The sequence below is a fragment of the Amblyomma maculatum genome, chromosome 6, assembly GCF_055883805.1.
Source record: "Amblyomma maculatum isolate TAMU_Amacu chromosome 6, ASM5588380v1, whole genome shotgun sequence".
Classification (NCBI taxonomy): Eukaryota; Metazoa; Arthropoda; class Arachnida; order Ixodida; family Ixodidae; genus Amblyomma; species Amblyomma maculatum.
Window position 1 is genome coordinate 144958235 of NC_139349.1, and position 24043 is coordinate 144982277.

At 46.7% G+C, this 24043-nt stretch overlaps 1 protein-coding gene across 1 annotated transcript; it reads right to left on the reverse strand.

Moving 5' to 3' along the window:
* Positions 1–724: 724 nt before the first annotated feature.
* On the reverse strand, positions 725–20743 carry LOC146186963 (glycine receptor subunit alpha-2-like). Its single transcript, XM_084605747.1, has 7 exons — positions 20702–20743; positions 14983–15212; positions 14641–14723; positions 14397–14531; positions 9874–10015; positions 8029–8248; positions 725–892 (listed from the first exon to the last, which is right to left on the reverse strand). Exons 1-7 carry the CDS (start codon positions 20741–20743, stop codon positions 725–727), a joined length of 1020 nt encoding a protein of 339 aa, XP_084461873.1.
* Positions 20744–24043: the final 3300 nt, after the last annotated feature.

Consider the following 24043-nt stretch of genomic DNA (forward strand, 5'->3'; position numbering starts at 1 on the left):
AGAATTTTTATTTGCCTGCGCGTTGTTATTCAACCGTATAATAATAAGACCACATTGGGATTTCATCATGTGGTTCCAAGATGGCAGATGGAACATTTAGGATTATGAGCCCTTCGGACAGCTTGAACACGTACGGGCACTATTGCTGGGGGAAAAAAGGAAGGGAACACGACCGTAAACAATGCGTAATGTAGACTAGAAGTACGGCAGCCCGTTCTGGTCTTCCCTTTCCGCCTTCATCTTGCGTCGCGCTCTTCTCTCCCAGCAGAAAGAGACAAACTAGCCCGGCAGCATGCTTTGCTTAGGCATGTGCTGGCCCGCATCACACGTGGACACACACGCGGCATCTATAAATCACGCTATGGCAGCTGCCATTTATTCGTCCATAAACACTCAGGGGAAGAAATGTATAAACGGTCTTCTGAGGCTACTGTAGGACCGCCGTCACAGTTAAAGTTTCAATGCTAACTGCACAACAGTGTATCCTGTCCCTTGAACATACTGTAAGGACGATGCCTCACTTAGAAAAATGTAGATTAGCAGACATAAAATAGAGAAATGAACTGTAATATAAAGCGTAGCATGTAAGTTATCATTGGAACAATATAATACTGGAGTGGTGATGACAGAATGTGCTAAATGCAAAAAAGCCTGGTGTGATTATTCAAAGTGCCACTACCATGTAAACTACACGCGATCATCATTAAGCACCTTCACGAAGCCGTTAGATTCTGTCCGCTTCCACGAGCGGCCTGCTGAGGTACACGGACCAGTAAACAATATTGAGAGCCAAGAACAGCAGCGGAAACATCGCCCTTGAGTAGCGCTCCACAGTAAAGGCCCTCTTTTGGTTCAGCGGAAGGCCGCTGGGGTCTCTAGCCAACTTGTCTTTCTGAAACGAGACAGGGAGCGTGAAAGACGAAGAAAATTATCTGGCGCAAAAACAGGTAGACGATGCTTGTCGTTTTTAACAGTAGCAATTCACCCCATAATCAAAGAAAAGTAATATTGTGAGCCTTCTGTGGACCTTCTTTCATTTGTACATGCCATGATCATCTTCTTTCATTTGTACATACCATCATCATCGTCCCGCGGCGCCGGCCCCCGGCGCGCGCTTGGGTTCGTGATCGGATTAAAACGCTAGACAAGGCTTCGCTGTCCTTGCCGTCACGATCTCGCCGTCTCGACCTAGCCTTCTTTTACATCTAATGACGCAGGTCTCCGCAGCATCATCAAAGAAGAGCTGGCAACAATCACCGAACCTATGACATCTGGCCCTCCAGCACCCCGCTCAGTACCGACTTACGCGCACGTCGCAGCATCCCCCCCTCCTTTAGTTCCCCCGCCTCGACCGGCACCAACCTACAATCACGTCAATGCAATAGCGACGGCTCCACCTGCGCCACCCTATTACGCACCTTGGCGCCCCTCCCGACCAATTTGCTATTACTGTGGCATTAGAGGACATATATCCCGCGTCTGTCGTCGCCGCCTCCAGAATGAGCGCCGTGGTTACGATACCTTTGAAAGTGACATCCCTCCAACGTCATATTATCAACGCCGGTTTACTCCAAGCCCACCTCGAAGATCATCCCCACCTCCAGAATCCTCGTCTGAGCCTCGTGGAACCCACGCATCCCGACGTCGGTCCCTATCCCCATACCGCCGCTCAGTTTCCCCTCTCCGACCCGCAACTACTCTCCCTGCCCGCCATCCAGAAAACTAAGCGTTGCAGTTTCCGGAGGTCAAACTGCAGTCTGCGAACTTACCAAAAGTCCTCCAGATCGCCCGTATAATGTGATTTCTGTTTACGCTGAAGGATTACCGGTTGAAGCATTGATTGATACAGGGGCTGCAATTTCTGTCATTCACGCTGATTTGTGCTACCGTTTGCGAAAAGTTACGACACCATATGATGGGCCTGAACTCCGTGGAGCCAATGACGTCCCTTTGCGCCCTTTAGCAAAGTGCACCGTCCGAGTTGTTATTGACGGCGTCCGCCATCATGTGCAGTTTGCTGTGCTCTCTCCATGTGCGCATCTGATGATTTTTGGATGGGATTTTTTGTCAACCGCTTCGGCCTTAATTTCTTGTGGCGACCGTGTTATCCATATGACAGACAGCGATTTTTCATGTGACGTTTCTGAACGACATCATCCCCTCGTTGCCGCCGCTGATACTGTTCTGCCTCCTCAGTGCGAAAAACTGCTTACCGTTGTTTCTGACCACATCGCTGACGGGGACGTACTCATCGCACCATCTTATCGTCATCTTGAACGCGGTATCGCCTTCCCGTCTAGTCTTGTGAGGTTCTGCAACGGCTCAGCGACAGTAGCGGCCACTAACACTTCACGTGAATCCCTCGTGCTCCGAAAAGGAACTTCTCTACCCTGCAAGGTGGATGTTCAACCTTTGTCCTTGATGGTGCTCACCGCCCCTCAGCCTCAGCACCGCGTTTCGACAGACGTCTCTCTTTCTGTTCTCACAAAGACTATTAATCCTAACCTCACGCCGAACCAACGCCAAGAACTGCTGACATTGCTTCGACAACACCAAGCCATTTTTGATGCCACTTCCCCACCACTGGGACGGACAAGTGTTGCGCACCATCGCAACATTACTGAAGGTAACTCTATCGTTCGCCGACGGCCTTATCGGGTTTCCCTCTCTGAACGAAAGGTAATTGAAGAAAATGTAAATGACATGCTCCATCGCAATATTATTCGTCCCTCGACAAGTCCATGGTCCTCCCCAGTAGTGTTAGTTAAAAAAAAGGACGGCTCGGTACGCTTTTGTGTTGATTACCGCGCACTCAACAAAATTACCCGCAAAGATGTATACCCAATGCCAAGAATTGATGACGCCCTTGACTCTCTCCAAGGCGCCGAATATTTCTCGGCTTCGGACCTCCGCTCAGGTTATTGGCAAATACCTATGCACGAGGACGATAAAGAAAAAACCGCTTTCGCAACTCCCGATGGCCTTTACGAATTTAATGTTATGCCTTTCGGACTTTGTAACGCACCAGCGACATTTGAAAGGATGATCGATACTGTGCTTCGTGGCCTAAAATGGAGAACCTGTTTATGTTACTTGGATGACATTGTCATCTTTTCGTCAACTTTTAACGACCATCTCACGCGCCTGGATGAGGTCCTCACGTGTCTCGCTTCAGCGGGCCTTCAGCTCAACACCAAGAAGTGCCACTTTGCACAGAAGGAAATTAAAATATTGGGACATCTAGTCAGCCATGACGGCATTCGTCCAGACCCTGAAAAAATCGTCGCGGTCTTGAAATTTGCTCGTCCACAACGAACTACAGAATTGCGCAGTTTTCTCGGCCTGGCGTCTTATTTCCGGCGTTTTATAAGGAATTTTGCAAGTATTGCTGCTCCACTTCATCAACTACTTAAAGCACGCAGCCCTTTCGTGTGGACTGAACAGTGCGAAGCTGCTTTTAATAACCTGAAGCACGCCCTCACATCAGACCCTGTCCTTGGCCACTACAGTGACAGCGCTCCAACCATCCTGCACACTGATGCCAGTGGCATCGGTCTTGGCGCTGTACTTCTGCAGCGCGATGCAACTTCTCGTGAGAAAGTTATTGCCTTCGCCAGTCGGACTATGACTCCAGCTGAGAAAAACTACACTATTACCGAACAGGAGTGCCTTGCCATCGTCTGGGCTGTCCAAAAGTTTCGCCCTTACCTATACGGTCGGCACTTCACAGTTGTGACCGATCACCATGCTCTTTGCTGGTTGTCTTCGCTCAAAAATTTGACAGGCCGACTTGGCCGTTGGATTCTACGCCTGCAGGAATACAATTTTGACGTCATTTATAAATCGGGTCGCCAACACCAAGACGCCGACGCTCTTTCTCGCTGTCCACTTTCGGAATCGGCTTGCTGTTTGTCTTCCCAATGCATCTCCACCTATGACAACAGCCGACCATCTCTTTCTCCGACGTATATCACAACAGTTTCATTTGACGACTCAGAGAACAAACACGCTCTCCGCTCACAGCAATTAGCCGATGCCTACTGCCGTCCCATCATCGACCGCCTTATTGGCGCTTCGGACCCACCCAATGCTCGGCTTCGCCGACAACTTCGCAATTTCAAGCTCGAAGATGGCATCCTACTCCGCTTCGTGTATTGCCCTGATGGAACTCGCTGGATACCAGTCGTGCCGCGTGTGCTTCGTCAACGTATACTGGCGGCTCTCCACGATGACGCTACTGCAGGTCACCTTGGGGTTGACAAAACCTACGACCGCGTGAAAAAACGATTCTTTTGGCCTGGCCTATCGTCCAGCGTTGACAAATACGTCGCATCCTGCCCTCTATGCCAACGTCGCAAACGGCCGACTTCTTCACCCGCTGGCCTTCTACAACCTGTTCCCTGTCCCGCCACGCCATTCGACGTAGTCGGCATCGACTTATATGGTCCCCTACCTCTCTCCGATGGGGGTAACCATTGGATCATAACAGCTGTCGACCACCTTACACGCTACGCTGAGACAGCACCTGTACCAACTGGTTCCGCTCAAGAAGTAGCAAATTTCTTTTTGCGATCAATTGTATTACGTCATGGCGCTCCTCGGGTGCTCCTAAGTGACCGCGGGACGGCCTTCTTATCGGCAGTCGTTGCCGAAGTTCTTCACGCGTCATCTACCCTTCATAAGACTACCTCAAGCTACCATCCCCAGACTAACGGGCTGACTGAGCGATTTCACCGCACCTTATCGGATATGATCTCCATGTACATCACACCGGACCATCGAAATTGGGACACTATTCTACCATTCGTCACTTTCGCCTATAACACAGCAGTACAGCGGACTACCGGTTATTCTCCATTTTTCCTCGTTTATGGCCGTCCTCCCACTACAATTCTCGACGCTTCTTTCTTCTCTACGCCCGACTACTCCACATCAGTACCTACCCAGTTCTTATCTCGTGTGGCCAGATGCCGTCATCTTGCCCGCCTAAACACAGCAGCGTGCCAGGAAGACCGCAAGTGTCGCTACGATTCTACGCATCGCGTGGTCTCTTATCGTTCCGGTGACGAAGTACTGCTTTATACACCACTGCGCACCCCTGGCCTTAGTGACAAATTCCACCACCGCTACCTTGGTCCCTACGAGATCATCAGCCAAACTTCTCCAGTTAACTACAAAGTCACGCCTGTTGATCCCCCAGCCGATCGACGCCACCGTGGAACTGAAATTGTTCATGTTTCTCGCTTGAAACCGTTTGTGCGCCGCGGTACATCGGTTAATTAGGAGCGGCCAGGCAGGCCGCTTCCGACCCCCCGGGCAGATTGTGTGAGCCTTCTGTGGACCTTCTTTCATTTGTACATGCCATCATCTTCTTCTTTCATTTGTACATACCATCATCATCGTCCCGCGGCGCCGGCCCCCGGCGCGCGCTTGGGTTCGTGATCGGATTAAAACGCTAGACAAGGCTTCGCTGTCCTTGCCGTCACGATCTCGCCGTCTCGACCTAGCCTTCTTTTACAATATACATGATTTCTTTGTTTTTTTAAGCAGTAGTGCAAGAAAGGAAACTTGGCGCTTCTTATACCTTCAAGTCCGTTTGAAACTGCCGCCCTACTATGCATTGTGGCTGTTTTCAAAAGAAAACTCTATAGAAACAGTATCGAGACTGCAAATGGGATACACTCAGTGGCAACAAGAATGAACCCAAAACAAAAAGCAACGAAACGTCATCTCATTTGACTGCTTTCGAAAATTGTCATTTGTACATCATCCATCATCTGCAGCCTGACATACCCACTGCAGGGAAAACGCCTTTCCTATATCGACCATAAGCCAGCTGCGTGCATTTGATCATTCCAAATTGCCTAATCTCACCCGCTCCCTTAACATTCTACTGCCCACTGCTACGGATGTGCTTCCCTTGGAATCCAGTTTGTTTCCCTTAAGAAAACACCAAATAACTTGTCTTCACATTGCATGAACTACCGATGCCTATTTCTTCTTGATTTCTACAGGAATGACATTAACCCTCGCTTGTTCCCTGACCCATTTGGAACGCTTACTACCTATTAACGTTACCTAGTACTTTTTTTTCATGGCTTTCCGAGTGGTGTTTATTTTAAGCTGAACGCACAGAATTTGTGTAAGTATATGAGGAAAGACAATATTAGTGCAGTTCAGTTCAGTTCAGGCGTTCAGTCGTGTCCGACTCTTCGTGACCCTATGGACCATGTCACGCCACGCTTTCCGGTCTCTCACTATCTTCTTAACATCACATAGCTTCATCTGCAATGCCTCGAGAATGCCATCTAACCATCGCGTTCGCTGCCTACCCCTTCTCCGGCGACCCTCAACCTTTCCCAACATCAAATCTTTCTCCAGCGACTCCTCTCTTCTCATCAGATGACCAAAGTAGCTGAGCTTTAACTTTAGAATTTGACCCTACAATGAGCAGTCAGGGTTTATGGTTGACAATATCGACTGATTTGATCTTCTGGCAGTCCAAGGAACTCTTAAGAGTCTTCGCCAGCACCACAATTCAAACGCGTCAATTCTTCGGCGGTCAGCCTTTTTCACAGTCCAACTCTCGCATCCATACATCACAACTGGAAAGACCATAGCACGGGTTATACGGATCTTGGTTGGCAGACTAATGTCTCTGCTCTTTACTAGGCGGTCAAGGCTAACCATTGCTCTCTTTCCCAGAAGCAGGCGTCTCCTAATTCGCTGGAGACGCCTGGAGCTTAGTCAGAAGGTGCCCCTGGATACTTTAGTGCAGACAACATTAAAGGCCCAATTGCTCCAGGAAAAAGCAACAGCTTGGCACACATACACATTCCCACTAACGAAATTAATTGATTATATTCGGAAAACCTGAGCCGACGTTTAGGCTCCACCGTTAATTGTAATATGCGGCAGTGTAAATGGCTGTAGTATGCTGCTCCCTTCGTGAGTACTCTTCTCCTAACATGCACTTTTGTTCATCGCTCATCAGTAATCTTAATTTGTGCCCCATTATCGCACACATGCTCACTGGCGTACAGTCGTAAGTAATGCATTATATGAAAGCCCGCGCCCAAAATAGATGTAAAGCCCTATTGAACCACGTTGTGAGAACATGCCTCTAACTCTCACCGCCTAAACCGTGACAAGGCCTGCGCACCCCAGCAGCCTACGTCACGACTACAGAATGCGCGCGTCAGCCAATGAAACTGAAAGTGTGGATCTAAGCTTAGTCAGAAGGTGCCCCTGGATACTTTACTCATACCAAAGCACGCGCATTTTATTTGTCGACCCTTCGTCGGAGATTCGGTAGTTAAGACGCTCGCTGCTGGGAAAGTGGATAATCCAGTGATAATTCGAATCCAGTGATTCCTAAAGCTTAGTTCCCACTACACGTTCCCATATCCCAAAGGATATACCCGAATTGGCATCTCCTGCGAACTCTGCCATGCCGCGACGTGTCATGAAGTGACGTGTCGTGACATCACAAACCCTTCAACCAATCAGTGATTTTTTCGCTCACAACGCTCAACGGCAGATTTTTGTGAAAACGAAGTCTTCACCTCTGTCGCGTTAACATTGCCACATCTTATTTGCGCTATGTCCAGGTTGATTTGCACGTTACGTTCATACTAGTTCATAACTGCCATCCTCTTAGTTAACCGGCAAGTTAAGGATCGAATGAAGCAAAAAAACAATGTCACTTGAGCCTTCGTAGCAAACAATTCAAAAGACGTGTAAACTAACTGCTACAAACACCAAGAGGAGCGTAACTAACACAAACATGGAGTTAGAGTACATGGCCCAACTCTCGCCAAAATGAAGAGTTTATTTCACAGTTTCTCCTTAAGACGTTCTTAATGCCGCCAAACTGTTTTAGATCATTAAACATGCTTGAGACAAACAAAGCAATTCATGCCTTTGCCTAGAAATCCTGAGTGCTTAAATTAGATTACCCAAAGAACAACCGAAAAAGCAAATCTATTTTGCCATTATTTGTCAAAAGAATAAATGTCAGGCAAAAACCTTGAAGACGCTGAGTGCTTGCAGAAACTCGGCGCGAGTCAGTCTGCTGCGGAAGAGGTAGTTTGCAATGCCGAACTCAACCAACGCTCCGATGATGAGCAGGATGCACGCTACTAGCCACACGTCGACGGCCTTGTTGTACGACACTTTGGGCAGATGCGTGCTCAGAGAGAGGTAGATGCCCGCCATTGTCAGCAGCGTGTTGACGCCAATGATGGCCCTGAGTGCAGAGCACAAATGGACAGAAATGGCGCACACTTCAGCGTAAGTTTCGTTCCATTCAGACATCTCGTTCCAGTGCACAGAACTGTGTGCCCTTTATTGTGAACGAAGTTTTGAACCAGCTACCATTGCCTCAACGAGGCAAGAATGCGTGTATATAATCCTGAACATCTTGTCCAGTATATATTTAAATAAAACGATACATGCACAAAACCCCAGGCCGCAATTCACTCAGTGGCAAACAATGCACGCGAGCGCACTGCTCGCGTGCAATGATCTGCCTAGCGAAGCATGGGTGTTTTCTGCAAATATTTCAGACATGAGGGCAAAGCTTGCGGTCAGTTGCTATTTATTAAATATATTCAATGAACCTTTATTTAGTTAGCAGTCTACGCCTCTAACAGTGCGGAAACTTTTACGACACTAAGGAGCCCAAACTTTCAAATCATACAATGAGAGCGGAAATGTCATGTCCGCGGCACCTGTATATACCTTCCACCAAAACATACTTTAAAAACCTGCACATCTGTAGCGTTTTCCCAAAACATCTAGCACCACTGTAATCATTAATTTTCCACTTCACTGCGATATATGTCACAGTGGACCTCAAGTGAGGTAATACATTACTGTGCTGAAATAGTAAAATAAGATCTAGCATGCTCAGAAAAGAGTTCGAGCTTAAATACGATGTGATACCCACCGAGTGGACAAAATGGATAAAAAAAAAGATTTCAAGTTACAATTAAAATAACCCCAGCTTTAAAAAGCTGCACGCAACGATGCCAACTCGTCTTGCACGCGGTCTTGCGCCGGCTGCTTTCTCGTCACCGGGTCACAGTTTCTTCATCTTGTTTAGACCTGCTTGCTTCCACATTTATTGCACTACGCTCACACCATGCACACTTCGCCTGAAAAATGGTAGTTCAATCTCGGCTCCTGATACGTAGGCACAATCGGTGTTTGTTTATTATTTTAATTGCTATTTTAATAAATACTGCACACTTGAGAACAATACCATAGAAGGTGGGTACATACATTGCACAATAACAACGAAAAAAGACAAAAAGAAGAGCTCAGTATTGTGTGTAAGAAGAGTGAGATGCAAGAGGAACGCCCTGAACTAGAAGGAAGCTTGTGAGCATGTTCTTTTGCAATGGAAGCAACAGAATGTCCTAGCAAGCTACGAGGCGAATGGTCAAAGCATAAGACATGTAAGCACGGTTCATGAATAGCTCGGATCGGTACGTTACAAATAGCATGAAGTCCTTCAATCGTAAAGACACGAGTAGTAATAGGCTGCTACAAAGAGCGGACATCCTTGCAAACTTAGCCCTCATTTCCTAACGACAAGCTTCCGCCTCAGTGTCATCAATATTTAAGTAAAATTATATGTGAGGAAACGATTATTTCTGTCACATGACACATCCGTATCATTAGCTTACTGACAAAATCAGAAAATCTATTATCTGTTTGTGTTATCTCTCACTCGTCTTAACATATTGCCCACGGCGCGTCGCCTTTCCTTCGCTGTAATCCGAATTCTTTCCATCAGCAAACGTCGGCGGGTTGCTGTATTGTGCTGTCTGTAACCCGGCTAAAGAAAACTGCGCGATCTCTAAGTACCTTGGCGGGATGACGTCCGGCCTGATCCAAGCGGATAGCCAGGACACAAAGATGAGGATGTAGGTAGGCAAATAAGTCTGTATCATGTGAAAGCCCTGCTGCCTTTCCAGCAGGAAGCTGACCTGGAGGCACGAAAAGGCACCTGGAAGCAGCGAAGCAGTGTTGTGTAACGTGCAGATTTACAAACAATGTGGATTTTAAATAGCAAAGCCTCAGGTACATTATATTTCGCTGCAATTATTAGCCAACAAAGTATTCATAAACAACAAAGATGAGGTTCACTAAAGACACTGTTTGGTTTACTGGGTTTAAAGCTGGGTGTCGAACCGAAACGAAAGTCGGAACCGAATAGTACCCGAATTTTTGCGCCATCTGGGAACTGAACCTGAACCGAAAAAAAGCGGAAGAACCGTTCCGAACCGGTTCGCGGTGCGGTTCCGACCCACTTTTGCTGGCAACTTCATTATTTTATCTTTTACCGCTGCTTGTAAAGCGCTCTTTCGGTTCTTTACAAAGCGCCACTGCACAACGCAAACATCATAACCATATAGAAAAACTGTCCCTTCTCATGGACCATTTAATGCCCCAAAGCACCTGAGGCTAAAGGGACGCCGTAGTGAAGAGCTACGGACAATCTCGAGCTCTTAAAATTCTTTAAGAAGCACCGACATCAAACTCTACTCTGATGCCTTGCGTTTTGCATAGATCAAACTATCGTCGTCGGGCTCAGCAGTGCACGAGCGCGCTAACCACTGAGCCACCATGGCGGTGCTCGGAAGCTCAGTTACGACTGCCTCCTGAATGTGCAGTATATGTCACATGCTGGTCATGCCACCTAAACACCCACAAGGCCCCAACTAAGACATTAAGTGTTGAAGGACCGGAAACTTGACTTTTCTAGACGAAGTGTACCTACACACGCAGTATTAAAAGACAGTGGAGCACTTAGATACCGAAGGTTTTCTATGAATGTACACGCAGTGATGTTTCACGCCGTAACCGAACATTTTCTTACTCAGACACAAAATTACATATTTCAGGCCAGTCAATTTCGAAAAGAAAGTATTTAAACTTGGGTGCCTAGAACTTCTGTACGGCTGCGACCAATCCTTGTAACCTACCTTTTACCCTTCAAATTCCCTGAAAAGTAGATATCCCCAATCGAATCATTTATGTTAGCACGTCGACTTCTGAGTTTCCGCCACGAAAGAGGTTGACGTGGAGAGACAAATACCAAATGACCGAAACGGCCTCGATGGAAGGTAGTGGGATGGATCGAAAATGGGAAATAATTGAAGATGATAGCTGACACTACAAAGATATACTACAAAGAGCTGTACGCGAGCATGACAACGTTAAAGGGAGGTGTTTGCTTCACAAACGTAGATCCGGACATGAATCTTTTCCTTAAACGGTTTCGCTTGCTTCACCTGAAGTTATGGTCAGATTGGGTCATACGCGAAATCGCCTTACCGAAATTGCGACCATGCTGACGGACACTGCATCCGACCCTAGCATTTCTTGTTCATTTAACAAGCTAACTGGGGGCTGCTGCCACCTGAGAGGTTTGACGAATTATGATTATGATGATGATGATCATGATGGTGAAACATTTATTTAGAGCCACAACAATTTAGGCAAGAGGAATGCTGATCGGGTACGTAGTTCGGGACGTCGTTGGTAAAAGTCGCTGTCCGTGCTCTTTCGACGAGGCCTCGTTGTTCCTCGAGGTCCGAGCTGTGCAGTGGTGTTCTTGTGGCAGAGCATCCGCCTCGCATTCGGGAGGTACCAGGTTCCATTCCTGGTGTCGCTGGGTGTCCACCGGTTTTTTAGTAGGTAAAAGATTTCCCCCAGCCTGGCGCTGTGCTCTTCCAAGGCGAAATGCTTTCAAAAAGGGACATATATGCGTTTCTGCCTCACGATATGCGCTTCTGCCGCACGAGGCGGACTTATGGTTGTCCGAAGGCGGAACGAATCTTTGAACTATCGTAGCAACGTTTTCGGCCATGATATGCTCGCCTCTCTGGGGTGAAATGAATCGGAAAGAGGTCATGGACCAAAAACATTGCGCCGATGGGTCAGTGGTTCGTCCCGCCATCGGAGAACCATAAGTCCGCCTCGTGCGGCAGAAATACATATGTGGCCATTTCTTTACTCGAGCCACTTTTGCAGGTTGCAGTGTTCAATACTCGTTTTGCCCCCGAAAGGGCGCGGCGGGTTTTACGGAGCTTCCAACCGCACATCCCTGTGAGAGCCGGGTGCCGGGCTGGGGGACGCTGTACCCATTTTTACCGGTGGTTGTCTGACGGTGGGATTTGAACCAACCATCTCGAGCAGCCGAGACGGGTGCCCAAGCCACTAGGCCACTGCTGTGCAGCTCAAATGATATCATTACTTAGTGCGTTGCCACGAAACGTCTCGTATGCAAAAATCTCTGGTTTACCATAGTTAAAATGCGATAGCAACGGCGTTAGCTTCTTTTGCCTGCTACATTATTCCCCTATCACGCCCTATCAGTGTAAGGTGATACATTATTGGGGACACTTAAGCTCATCCTTTAAGAGTATGACGCGCGAGCATAAGATACCAGCCCACATATAAATGACAAGGGTTCAATGCTGCTGAACTGAATGTGAAGAGAAAGCATTAGCTGCCCTTGACCGAGCGTTCTTCTCCTTCCTCTTCGCGGCTGTTCAAGGTCCAACATCGCCCTTTCCGGTACGACGCAATGGGCCGAAACCTGACGCAGTATTGCTATCGCAATAAAAGCCATTATGTCCGTATAAAGCCCTTGGATAATAGTACTTAGCAGGTGACATGGCCAGACACTTTGGTCTGCGGGTTTTGTGACGTCACAACACCACATGACATGAGCTAGTCGTAGCTGACCACTAGGACAGTTCGTTCAGTCTGGAGGGAGAGATAAACCTCCGAGACCCCTGTATCCCAAGTCAGAGCGTCCCAACCGAGCACGTGACAAGGCCCTCCCCTCTTCTCTAGCAGCGAACGCCACGACTGCGGATGATGGACGAAAGGCCAGCAAAAGGAAACATTATCCTATAAACGACTTGGCTATGCATGGGTAGACTGTTGTTATGGCATACTAGTCAATGCCAACCTCAAGATCGTTGAGCCACAGCATTCTTGACTGAGTTTGAATGTGTAAAGTAATGCTATGGCTCTAAAATGGCAGGCATGCCTCTGGCCGTTGGTAGATGGCGGTGACATGACCGGGCACTTAATGGTGGACGGGTTGTGTGACGTCACAAGACAACGTGACATGGATGAGTTGACAAGAGCTACCAACTCGATATCTCTTGAGGCGGGAGGGTGAGGTAGGAATCTAATTCTTTGGGACATTTCCATTCACAGTCTAACACGCTAACTCTACGCCAGGCAGGTGCATTGCATTTGGCTTCGTTCCAATGGAGCTCTATATCTATGTCTGGTTGTCTTTCACTTATGTGACTATTTACAGCAGCATGCTGAAGAAAATCGTTTTGATAAAAGAGGTACAATTCAGTAGATTAGTGATTAAGCGAGTAGCAGAAAACACGTACTCGAACGAGTATCCGCAAGGGAGGCCGTAGACTTAAAAGGCGAAAAAGCTAAACAAAGATAAACAAAGCCAAACAAGATCAAAACATGCTAGTAAATGTAAGTCCTTTTAGAGTAGCTATAGTGGTTTAGAAGAATTATAGAGCACTGTAGCATAGCCATACAAATCGAGAACCATACTTCAAAGCAAAAGCTAAGCTCTCAGTAGCTTGGTCGGCGTGTTTAATATGGCCTTGAAGATGCCTAGCGGCACGCGGCCTTCATGCCACCAGCTTCTTCAAGCGTGTGGCGCGCGAAGCCGGTAGCCCCGTTTGCTTTTTCTTCTACTGCTACTTCGCTGCCTCTCCTACATCGCATACCTGCCTCTTCTTCGCAGACCTGGCAAACTTCATTCGTCCCGGTACGTACTCGTATCTCCACAAATATACAGCATTGCCTGACGCAATGCCACATAGCTTTCCAGTCACCTGTCTATCCTTTCCCTCCACCGCTGTCCATTTTGCTCGCCTCCTGGACCTCCCCCTTCGAAATTCCCTCGACACCTTAGGGTCGTCTAGAATTGTAAGGACAGCTTACTCAAGGCAAAAGTTCCGTTATATCCGCCCGTTAGTAGGCGTCGTTACCGCCTAGAGTGCCACTTTTGAACGATGTCGCTGAATTGGTCAATATATTACACATAGCCCCACCCTTCAAAATGCCCTCGACAGCTCAGTGTCGTCTAGAACTCGGTGTGGTGTCCGTGAGAAGTCGCGCGATTGTACCGACTGTGTTGCAAATCCAGGCTGTCATTTTCGCGTATTTCACGTGGTAGCTTTCGTTTTCTGCAGTCCTCATACTTGAAAAAAAAAAAGGAACCACACGTGCGTGACTCGTAGCAGAACAATATATGTGTTCAGGAAATTAAAAAATTTTGATGTCCACGAAAAGAAAATTGGACAAAAAAATAAGCTTTGCAAATACTTCACCTTTCTCAATTTCGATGGTGTAGTTCTCGTACGTTAACTCTTCGAGGTTGAAGTCCTGCATCTGGATTGGACGTTCCAGGTACACCGGGTCAATTTCCCTCCAAACAAACTCCACTTGACTCAGCGTGTTGATATCTGGTCGCTCAAACGAGTTGTTTCCGAGAGTGGAACGAAACAAGGAATTATTACGGAGGCTAGCATCTTCGAGCTTGCGAAAGAAAAGGGATATGAAATATCGACTTACATGGACGAAGCTGCGCGAAACACTTTTGCTGGTCAAAAGGGAAGTAGTAGAAGTACATCAGGCAGGAGAGCTTCAGGCTCAACCTGCGTAACACCACAGATATCTCGTAGTATAGTCAACTTAAAGTCAGCCCGAAGCATGTTCAGACTTCTATTCACTATTTTTGCTTTTGTATCACTGGCATAAATATGCGCCACTGTGCGTATCCTCCAGGCATCACAAATCATCGGCCCAATGCTGTAGTGTGATGACAATGTAGTGGTTTTATGCCGAGCCGGACACTGCCAACATATTTCAACATTGGGCTGACAATGTATACTGCCTGGACCAATGGCTGCGCACCTGATGCTGAGCAGCACGTCGCCGTCCGGGGAAAGCCGCAGCAGCTGGTTTGGCATGGTAACGCTGTGGGTGCGCACTTCCTTGGCGTTGACAAAGTACAGGTCGGGTTTCCACATTCGCCCCAGCAGCGCGGCACCATTCACCGTCAGGTTTTCGGTGTGGCCGAAGCGGCGCAGTGATATCCTCGGATCACGCCAGGCTTGACGAAAGTACATGTCCATTTCGTAGTCCTGCGCAGTATCGGAGTCACACACGCCCCCGCATAATTTATAAGCAAGAGATGTCATGTTTTTGCAATCGTTTTTGGTATTCACTTACCTTTTGTTATGTTAGAATGTGTTTCCACGAGATACCAGTAGCTTAGTTATGGACTTTGCTCGTAGTTAACAATGTACCAATATATCAGTAGCGTGGCTGTAGACTGTGTTCTAATACCTCGGAGGCACATTCTCTTTATGACTACTTTATTAATGCAAAAACATTTATTGGCTTATGAGTGCCATGGGCAGGATTTGAGGTATATGACGTGCCCGCACGAATTGTCAATAAGGAAAGAAACCTTGTCGTCGCTGGGTTTCGAAACCGCTCCAGAATGAACAGATCATGCTCAAGAGCACTATATACTATCGCCGCAGTCGACCACGCCTCCTCTTTTTTTATTTTCAGACATGGTATTTATTACACGCGGTTATGTACAGAAAGGGCTATGTACAAAGACCATGAAGTTCCATCTGCGCTGCTCTTTCATTTCCCGGTAAATTCGCCATACACATAAGCCATCTCGCCGAGTGCGGTCGAGGTTCGCTAGCGTAATATCGGGCGAATCCACTAAGCACCGTGCCAGAACTAGAATGGTTCCGCATTACTGCACCTAAACAGACTTAAGTGCACCCCTGGAATTTTAGTTTTCGCAGAGCCGTATAGTATTTCGAGAGAATGGGGAGCATAACAGCTAAAAAGTCAAGTAAAGAGCAAGCAAGCACGCAATAAAATCTGCAACCATTGAATAAGCGGCACCTTGGTTATAATGCATATCCCGTGAAAGCAAACAAATTACATACTTAGGAGTAACACTATAGCAATATCTTGGAGCATTAAATAAATTTGCTAATTTGCTATTTTTTACACAAAGATTAAAGTTCGGCTCGCACCTTATACTTTTGATTTTATATGCATGATCAACGCGGGGTGGGAGGTAGAACCTCATAGATGCATGCCTTGCTACGTAATATTCTCTGAGGAAATTCTAGCTTCAATGATTTCTGACAGTTCTGAAGTGGTTCCCATCCAAGTTTTTGATGTCCGCTGGATCAACTAAAATTTTAGGGACATGCATATGCATAGGAGCTGTGCTTAAATTTGTCGGTAAAGCAAATTCTACAGTAACCATCGTCACACAAAAACGCAAGCAAGGAAGCCTGTGTTGAATAGAATAAATACCTGTAAATGCGTGGGACATATGCTTTGAATTCGCTCGAAAACGCTAAATGATGTACTAAGAAAATCGCTTGGAGATGGGAGAACTTCTATTGGGGTAAAAAAAAGCATGCATGCAAAAGATGTTTTAGGTTTTACATTTTACAGCTGCTAACAATGTAGCAGCCATCATGCAGACCTCATTTGTGGCAACACAAAAGAGGCTTATGAAATATCACCTTTTAATTTTTGTTTCATTAGTGCGAAAGCATTGCTTCGCTATGTTCACATATCTCTGTCCGCAGACCGCGTTCGCAAACTGCGTCCGCAAATTCGTACCCATGGCAGTTGGTGTCAATCGATAGAGGGTGAAGTGATGTTGTGTCCAAAAAAATAATTATGCAAATAAGTTATTAGATAACTAATTACAGGCAGAAATGTAAACGTTGTCCGCAGCAGTTGAGTAATTGAGAAGTGGTAGAGGTTAATGAGTGGTGTCAATCGATAGAAAGTGACGTAATGTGTCCGAAAAATTAATTAGGCCAATAATCAATTAGGTGAATAACTAGAGCCATAAAAATTTTAAAGTAAAGGCGAAAATTGTCTCATTGCCCAATGGGTTGGCGTCACATTTGAAATGCTAAAATAGTTAATTAAGTTAGTCAATTAGGGTGACGTCAAAATGTATCAAATACTAAATAGTTAATTAAATCAGTCAATTAAGATGACGTCCAGGATGTGACGTCACGCAACCTGAATTCGAGCCAAAAAAGGGCGTAGGAAGGGATTGAGGCGCAATTTGAACGTACCAAAGACTAAAATGGGTAAACAAGAAGTGAATTAAGCAAATACAAACAACCAGAAGCAACCAACAGCAGCATCCGTGCTTTTGCATTACTCCAATGCTGATTCTGCAGTGCTCTATTTTTTTTACATCGAGGGCAAAGCATGGCTCGTTACTCATTGGTACTCATGCTAACAGAGGTAGATGATCACGTGAGCTATGTCCCCCAGAGTAGCGAGGAGAGCGGTAGTCTGCTTAAAATGCAGTCAACTGGCCTCAGGTTTTTGTGTGTGTGTGTGTGTGTGTGTGTGTGTGTGTGTGTGTGTGTGTGTGTGTGTGTGTGTGTGTGTGTGTGTGTGTGTGTGTGTGTGTGTGTGTGTGTGTGTGTGTGTGTGTGTGTGTGTGTGTGTGTGTGTGTGTGTGTGTGTGTGTGTGTGTGTGTGTGTGTGTGTGACTGAGTGAGTGAGTGAGTGAGTGATTATGTGCGAATATGTGTGTGTGTGTGTGTGCTTACGTGCGTGCGCGCGCGTGGGTGGGTGGGTCGATGGTTGGGAAAGTGTGTGCACGTATGCGCGTGTCGTCTGCATTAAATAATTCGAAGGATATCAAAGCTGAGTTCATACATGCCTACGTAGAACCAAAAAAAAAAATATGTCGGTAGCAGAAAAAACGCCTATAATAAGGAAAAGCTATAGCAACCAGAAGATTGTTTTTCAACATTGCATTGATGGGACTTTCATTTTTTAGTTCACTGTCTGACCGCAGAAAGAAGGGGAGGGGGAGTTTCAGGTAAGTGCTATTTTTCTAACTGCAACCGTATGACCCACCCCACGAAGTTTGGCTAAAAGGTTCGTTGCACCTCATTGATTTATTTCGTACCGCCAGGCTTCGCGAAGGCACGTGGATAAGTGTGGGTGCCACCTAATCTGTGCGGCACTGAAACACTTTTATGGAAGCGGGTGCCGCAGGCGGCCTGAGCCGACGTGGCAGTTCAGGTGTAGCTTAAATATTAAACAACAGTCATGCAGCTAGTACCTGCACAGGCGATGACCTTCAATGAGAGGTGGCAGCAGACAGCATGTCAAAAGGATGTTACAAAGTGCACGCGCAGATGTATCTTCAAACAAAAAACACATTATACGGGAAACTTAAGTAGAATGATTTACCCAAATCAGTAAAAGTGCAGTTTTCATAAGAAGAGACGGTTAGGGCAAAAAACGATCCTTCATAACGCAGAAACTGCTCATGAACTACCACGGCTAATTTGTACAGCGCGAAGCTGTTCTGGCCCGCTTCAGGCGTCGTCGGCGTCATACGTGTAACACATCACGTGATCAATGGCAGTTCACGCGACCATGAACCTGTCATATGATTTCTTCTGATTATGACGCCACCACTCAGGCTTCTAATCCTACGGCGACTGAAACGTCGCCAGTGTAACATCATCGGTCACGGGATTGTGAGCTATAGGGTTTCCAGGAAGATGCAGCCATCCGAGCGCCCTCTCCGCTCACTGATCATGCGAGTACACAATGCATGCTTCTCATCGCGAAATCTGTGACAAGTGCTAAACAATGAGTTGCCGTTAAATTATTCAACGAAACCTAACTGGCATTTCAAGAATTTTCGCGCTACGATATACACAGATACACAAGAAAGCAGGAACACACGTACACAGGACAAGCGCTTGTCCTGTGTACGTGGTTCCTGCTTTCTTGTGTATCTGTGTATATCGTAGCGCGAAAATTCTCCTGTGTACGTGTGTTCCTGCTTTCTTGTGTATCTGTGTATATCGTAGCGCGAAAATTCTTGAAATGGTAAACCAACTAGCCCCCATTGCTGCTTTGCTAACTGGCATGCAGGCCGAGATTTCTGGAGTGGAAGTCTTCGATCTGTATTCCGTGTTTGCGTCGTCTTCAAAAGTGTTGTTCCCGCCCTGACCTCGACTCATGTGTGATTGGCGGAAACGCCAGAACTGGTAGTGGCAACCGAACTGGCATCTGGTTCCGGCGTCTCCACCAATCAGATTACTCGAGGTCAGGGCGAAAAGACGCTTCTAAAAACGGCGCAAACTCGGAATACGGACCCTGTTTTGACGTTTCACGGGCGCGTGGCCACTCACAGGTCCATTTTGCCTCTCTGCATTTACGTGCTTATTGAGCCCTCTTCTTTTTTTTTTTTCTCGGCGGTGTATACGGTTGAGCGCGATCCCGGCACATATCACAAACTCCAGGCTTAAGCGCTGTCGTCACTGCGACGCCGCACTGTCACATTCCAGTGCAGAATTCATGGCAAACCGACTGCAACACGCCAATGAACCGATCGCTGCAACACGGTATCAAAGCAGGCCGCGGGCTCTCTGTCACGCCGGCTACAAATCGCTTCTTCGGTGCTGCGATAAGATGTCAAACACGTGACTGCACGGCATTTCACTCATGTTTCCACCTCCTAGTGATTCCTTCGTCCCACCATTCTGCCTCAGCGGCGCCGATGGCGCTTCTGCGCCACCATAACCATGGCAACAGTGCGCCGCCGAGGCGAGCTGACGGGAGGGCGTTATTTTGCGGCCCGTGAGTAACATAAGAAGCGAGACTATTACAGCTTTTCGCTGCAAAGAAAACAACCTACACGTACTACAGAGCAGAACACATAGATAGGCCGGTGCGTTCCACATGGTCCCGAAATATGCCCGAAACAGATACTTCTGAAGGCGGAAACTTGGGCGAGTGGGAAAGCATTCGACATCGTAATTCCTAGCCCTTATTAAGGCTTCTGTGTTTATATGTGTTCTTTCTGTCCCTTGTGCCCCTCTCGGGACTCTGAATGACAGCCCAGGGGCTTCGTCTGCGAAGGAGGAAATGTCAGGCAGCGCTGAAGAGAAAACAAAAAGGAAATGTGAGGAGAGGAAGAAGCTCGCCATGTTTTCATTAACGCAGCAGGCTAAGTTAGTGTCACACCCTGTAAATAAACTTTAGCAATATAACTCGTACCACACTAGCTGTTCAAATTCTTTGAATAACGCAACATGCATTACTTAGCTTATACTTCTTAGAATTTCAGTATTTTTTTTTTAATTTGTGCTACTTGGTAGCTCATTCCAAGCTGCTTTTTGAAGGAATGCACCGGTTAGAACAGCACGAATCATATATAGTTCTACAAATCCACGAGCTTTCACTGAAGTGCGTATGCTAAGAAGTTGAAAAGTGCTAAATAGTGCTGTCATGTAGAAATAGTATTTACCACGCGCAACGGCTACATTTATTCCAACACTCAGAACCAAGAAGCTTCTTTTTATTCGAACACTGAGAACCAAGAAGTTTCTTTTCCTAGATTGCATTTTTTTAATATAATGTTACGGTGCCAATTCCGCAATACCTGTTGACATAATAAAAGTTGAGATGTCAGAATAGTAATAATTATATTTCTGACCTAAAACACGCTAATTCACGAAGTGATTAGAGTGAGTTGTTAAGTATTTTTCGCCTCGGCATCTTAAAACGGCATGTGCTAGGAACTCACCATGTCTTCAGCGTTCATCGGACCCAAGGTGTTGATTCGCATGTACACCTCAACTTTTGTAGGTTCCCCTGCAAAAATTATCCAGGGCATAGCTCAGCTTAAACCGATTCAGATAGGTGAAAGCACTGTTTTACACAGTTTGGCATGGTATTGCTTGACGGTTTAGCGTTGAGAAACTGGCACGGAGTATGGTAAAGTCTTCACCATCTTTAGTTGTTTTGTTCTTTGAGAATGAAAAGGCACAATATCTGCCTTACTTCTCAGTGGACTCCTTGCCTTATAGGCAACCTGCAGTGGCCAGGCGGCGCTAGTGGAGCGCAGCGTTCAGCGCCGCCAACGGCGGCGCCGAGTAATCTGAGTAGGCCGGCGCGGTCGGGTTGCGTTCGCGTTGTACGGCTGGAAGCATCTCGGCTCTCATTTTCTGCGGTTTTAAGGCAGTCGAATGTCTTCAGAGCTACTTCCGAAAACCAATACTGGCGAAAGGACACCGCCTGTTCGAGAATGGTCATGTTTAAAATGTGAACGGATGTCGACGTCACCGCGAAGTGCGCGTCGCTCGCGACGGAACACCCGCGCGCACAGCTTTGAATTTCGCGTGAGTAGACGGAATTTTTTTTAACGAAATTTATTCTCTCAGGGCATCAGTCAGATATGTGATGATTAATTAAGAACTAATTAAATGAATGAAAAATGTTGTAAACGTAGCTTTTCATTTACCTATTGCGTTCACACCTCATACCCAAACATTGAAAGTGCAGAGAGAACCTGATAAGAGATTGATCGCCGTTTCTTCTTTTTTTTGTTCTTGTTGTTTGATTACAGCAGCATAATAATTTCCTCGCGGTTTTGCTTTACAATTTAATACCATGACGAACACTTTTGTTCGTGGTGCATCTTTCGACAGTGCCACGGAGGTTACAGGAGACATGGTGCGGTACCCGCTACGGATGTCGTGGCGATTGCAAGCACTGTGCGGTTGTAGCGTGCGTCATCAACGAAAACTGGGCGTTCCGGGGGCGGGGAGTAGGGGGCCTCCTACACCGTTGGAAAAATAAAGCTCTTAACAACAACAACTGGCATGCATTTTGTACCTCCGTACCTCAAGCTTGGGGAAAGCCGGCGGGGAATGCTGGCACTCAACGGCAAAGCTTTCGTAAAGGAGGTCGTTAAGAGTTACAATTTTTGCTGTTGCTACTAATGATGAAATAGTCTATCGTCTGGGACAAGAGACTCTTTAGTAGCTTGAGCAGTCGGTGAAGGAAATATTTGGCGCGGAACGATAGAATGAAGTTCCATTTTCAGCGTACACAGTATCACGGGCCTCTACACTCCGCCACTTCGACTTTTTCAGCACCTTAAGAACTAATTTACAGATAAATATGCTTATTGAAATCTGTAATTGGAAGTTTTGAAGATATCGATACGGGGCCTTCCACCCCGCACCTCCACCAAGATGATACGGGGCAGAAGGCTAGCACAGGAAACCACAGCAGGTGATGGGCAAGTGTTCACAGCACAGTAGAGCAGAACACAGCAAGTGTTCAGGCAAGTCCCAACGGTTTCTTCAGCTTCGTCTTCCTTTCGCGTCACTACTGTTCATCGTCCTTTTCAACATCCAGCGACGCAGGGCATATATGTAACAATATTTTGGCTTTGTGGTTCCGAATAGACACCGCATTAGAAATCCGGTTCACAGATCCACGAACATTTTTTTTTTTCGCCTCCGTTGAAATGCGGCTGGAATACGATGCTGCGGCTGCACGGCTTTGTTGCTTTTCTGGACGTGTGCCACTCGATCGTGCACAGCATATACTAGTACACGCCAGATTTTACAGCGCGGAGCGCGTACTTAGTAGTGTGCCCCAACCAGCGTGCGACTCCCCGAGTCAGAAGTTTATACAGTTTCCTCCGCTCACGGGCAATCGTCTTATTTTAGCTTCTTGGCGTCTGTACGCCAATGGCCCCATAACAAAACGAATTTCAGTTACATTACTATCTAGCAGCCAATATCTGCTTCTCTCATCATTCTCCCCAGGTTCTCCCAGCAAGCGGTACGCTTAGGCTTCCTTCGTGATTGTGGCAGTCTTTCTCGCCACCCTTGCGCTTATTATCATTATTGTTCACATCCGTAGTAGTCGACGCATCGCACGAGACCACTGAAGTCACTAAATGAGTAAATCACACTCACAGGGATAACAAAACGCGAACGCAGAAGGAACACAGCGGCCGCAGCATACACGGCGTCAGCTTCTGCGCCGCCTCAGTATTAGCTCCCGTCGGCCGCCAGGTGGCGCCACATGTCTCAGCAAACTCCATTGCAGGTTGCCTATAAATAGCGGCATTCGATTAAAAGTACACCCCAGTCAAAAAAAACTACAAAAAATTTTCTGATGTTACGACAGAATTTCTGTGCGGTTTTTGACGGGAAAGCTGTTGTGACAACAGCTGTAGTAACCTTATAAATTTCTGTAGTTACAACAAAAAAGTGCTACAGAGCTACAGACAACAGAAATATACTACAGAAAAACTACAAAACTGCAGAAAAGCACTACAGAACCACAGAAAAATCTGATGGTTACGACAGAACTACAGGATATTTTGTCGTATTTTTGACACAGTTCTGTAGTTTTTTTCGACTGGGACGTCTCGTCGCTTCGAATACCAAGCGAGAACTACAGCCTCCAGCTTAACTAATGTGAAGCGAAACGATATACATCTCTGGACACTGCGCAAAATATGAGTGTCACCATTTTGACAAGGACTCGTGGTATCTTTGTCAAAATGCAAGCGTTAGATGATTTTTTTTCTGGGCTCTTAACCCTCTTTTAGTTCACACTGATAATAGCTTCTTAATTATCCTATTACTGCACGTGAAGTTATGCAAACGACTGTACTCTCATTTTAGAGACCCCTGTCTGAAATGCCGACAGCAGCACCTTATTTTGCAACTGATAATCACGTTCAGGTGCACTGACTAAAAGGGAATCGAAGTCGGCGTTTGAGACAGGCCCTATTCTGTCCACTTCTGTGTAATATATGGCACGCGACTACTCATCCCCAGTGCGAAATGTGGCATAGGTGACATAAATAAAAGTTCTCTGACCCGTGCCATACGTAGGCCAAGCTCGCTTGTCGTATCCCTCGAATAGTTCTTCCAAGTCTGGCAAGTGATGGAATCTTGGAGAGTAGGGAAAATTCGGGACTGGCTTTGCGATGTTGGAAAACGCAGCAATGCTGAAAAAGAAAACTGAATAGCATGAAGCTTCTTCGCGGAAGTCCACTCAAGCACTCGGCTCACAATCAGGTGTGCCTTAGTTTTTGTCTGCGCGATGCTTGCATACT

Bases quoted from the DNA above. Each gene is read 5' to 3' on its own strand.
- LOC146186963 (XM_084605747.1), bottom strand. From the start codon at position 20,743: ATGCGAATCAACACCTTGGGTCCGATGAACGCTGAAGACATG. The intron at 14,724-14,982 runs GTGCGCAGCCAT...GGTGTTACGCAG, and splicing joins GACGTGCTGCTCAGCATCAG to GTTGAGCCTGAAGCTCTCCT. The intron at 8,249-9,873 runs GTACTTAGAGAT...CTCTGCACTCAG, and splicing joins CCGGACGTCATCCCGCCAAG to GGCCATCATTGGCGTCAACA.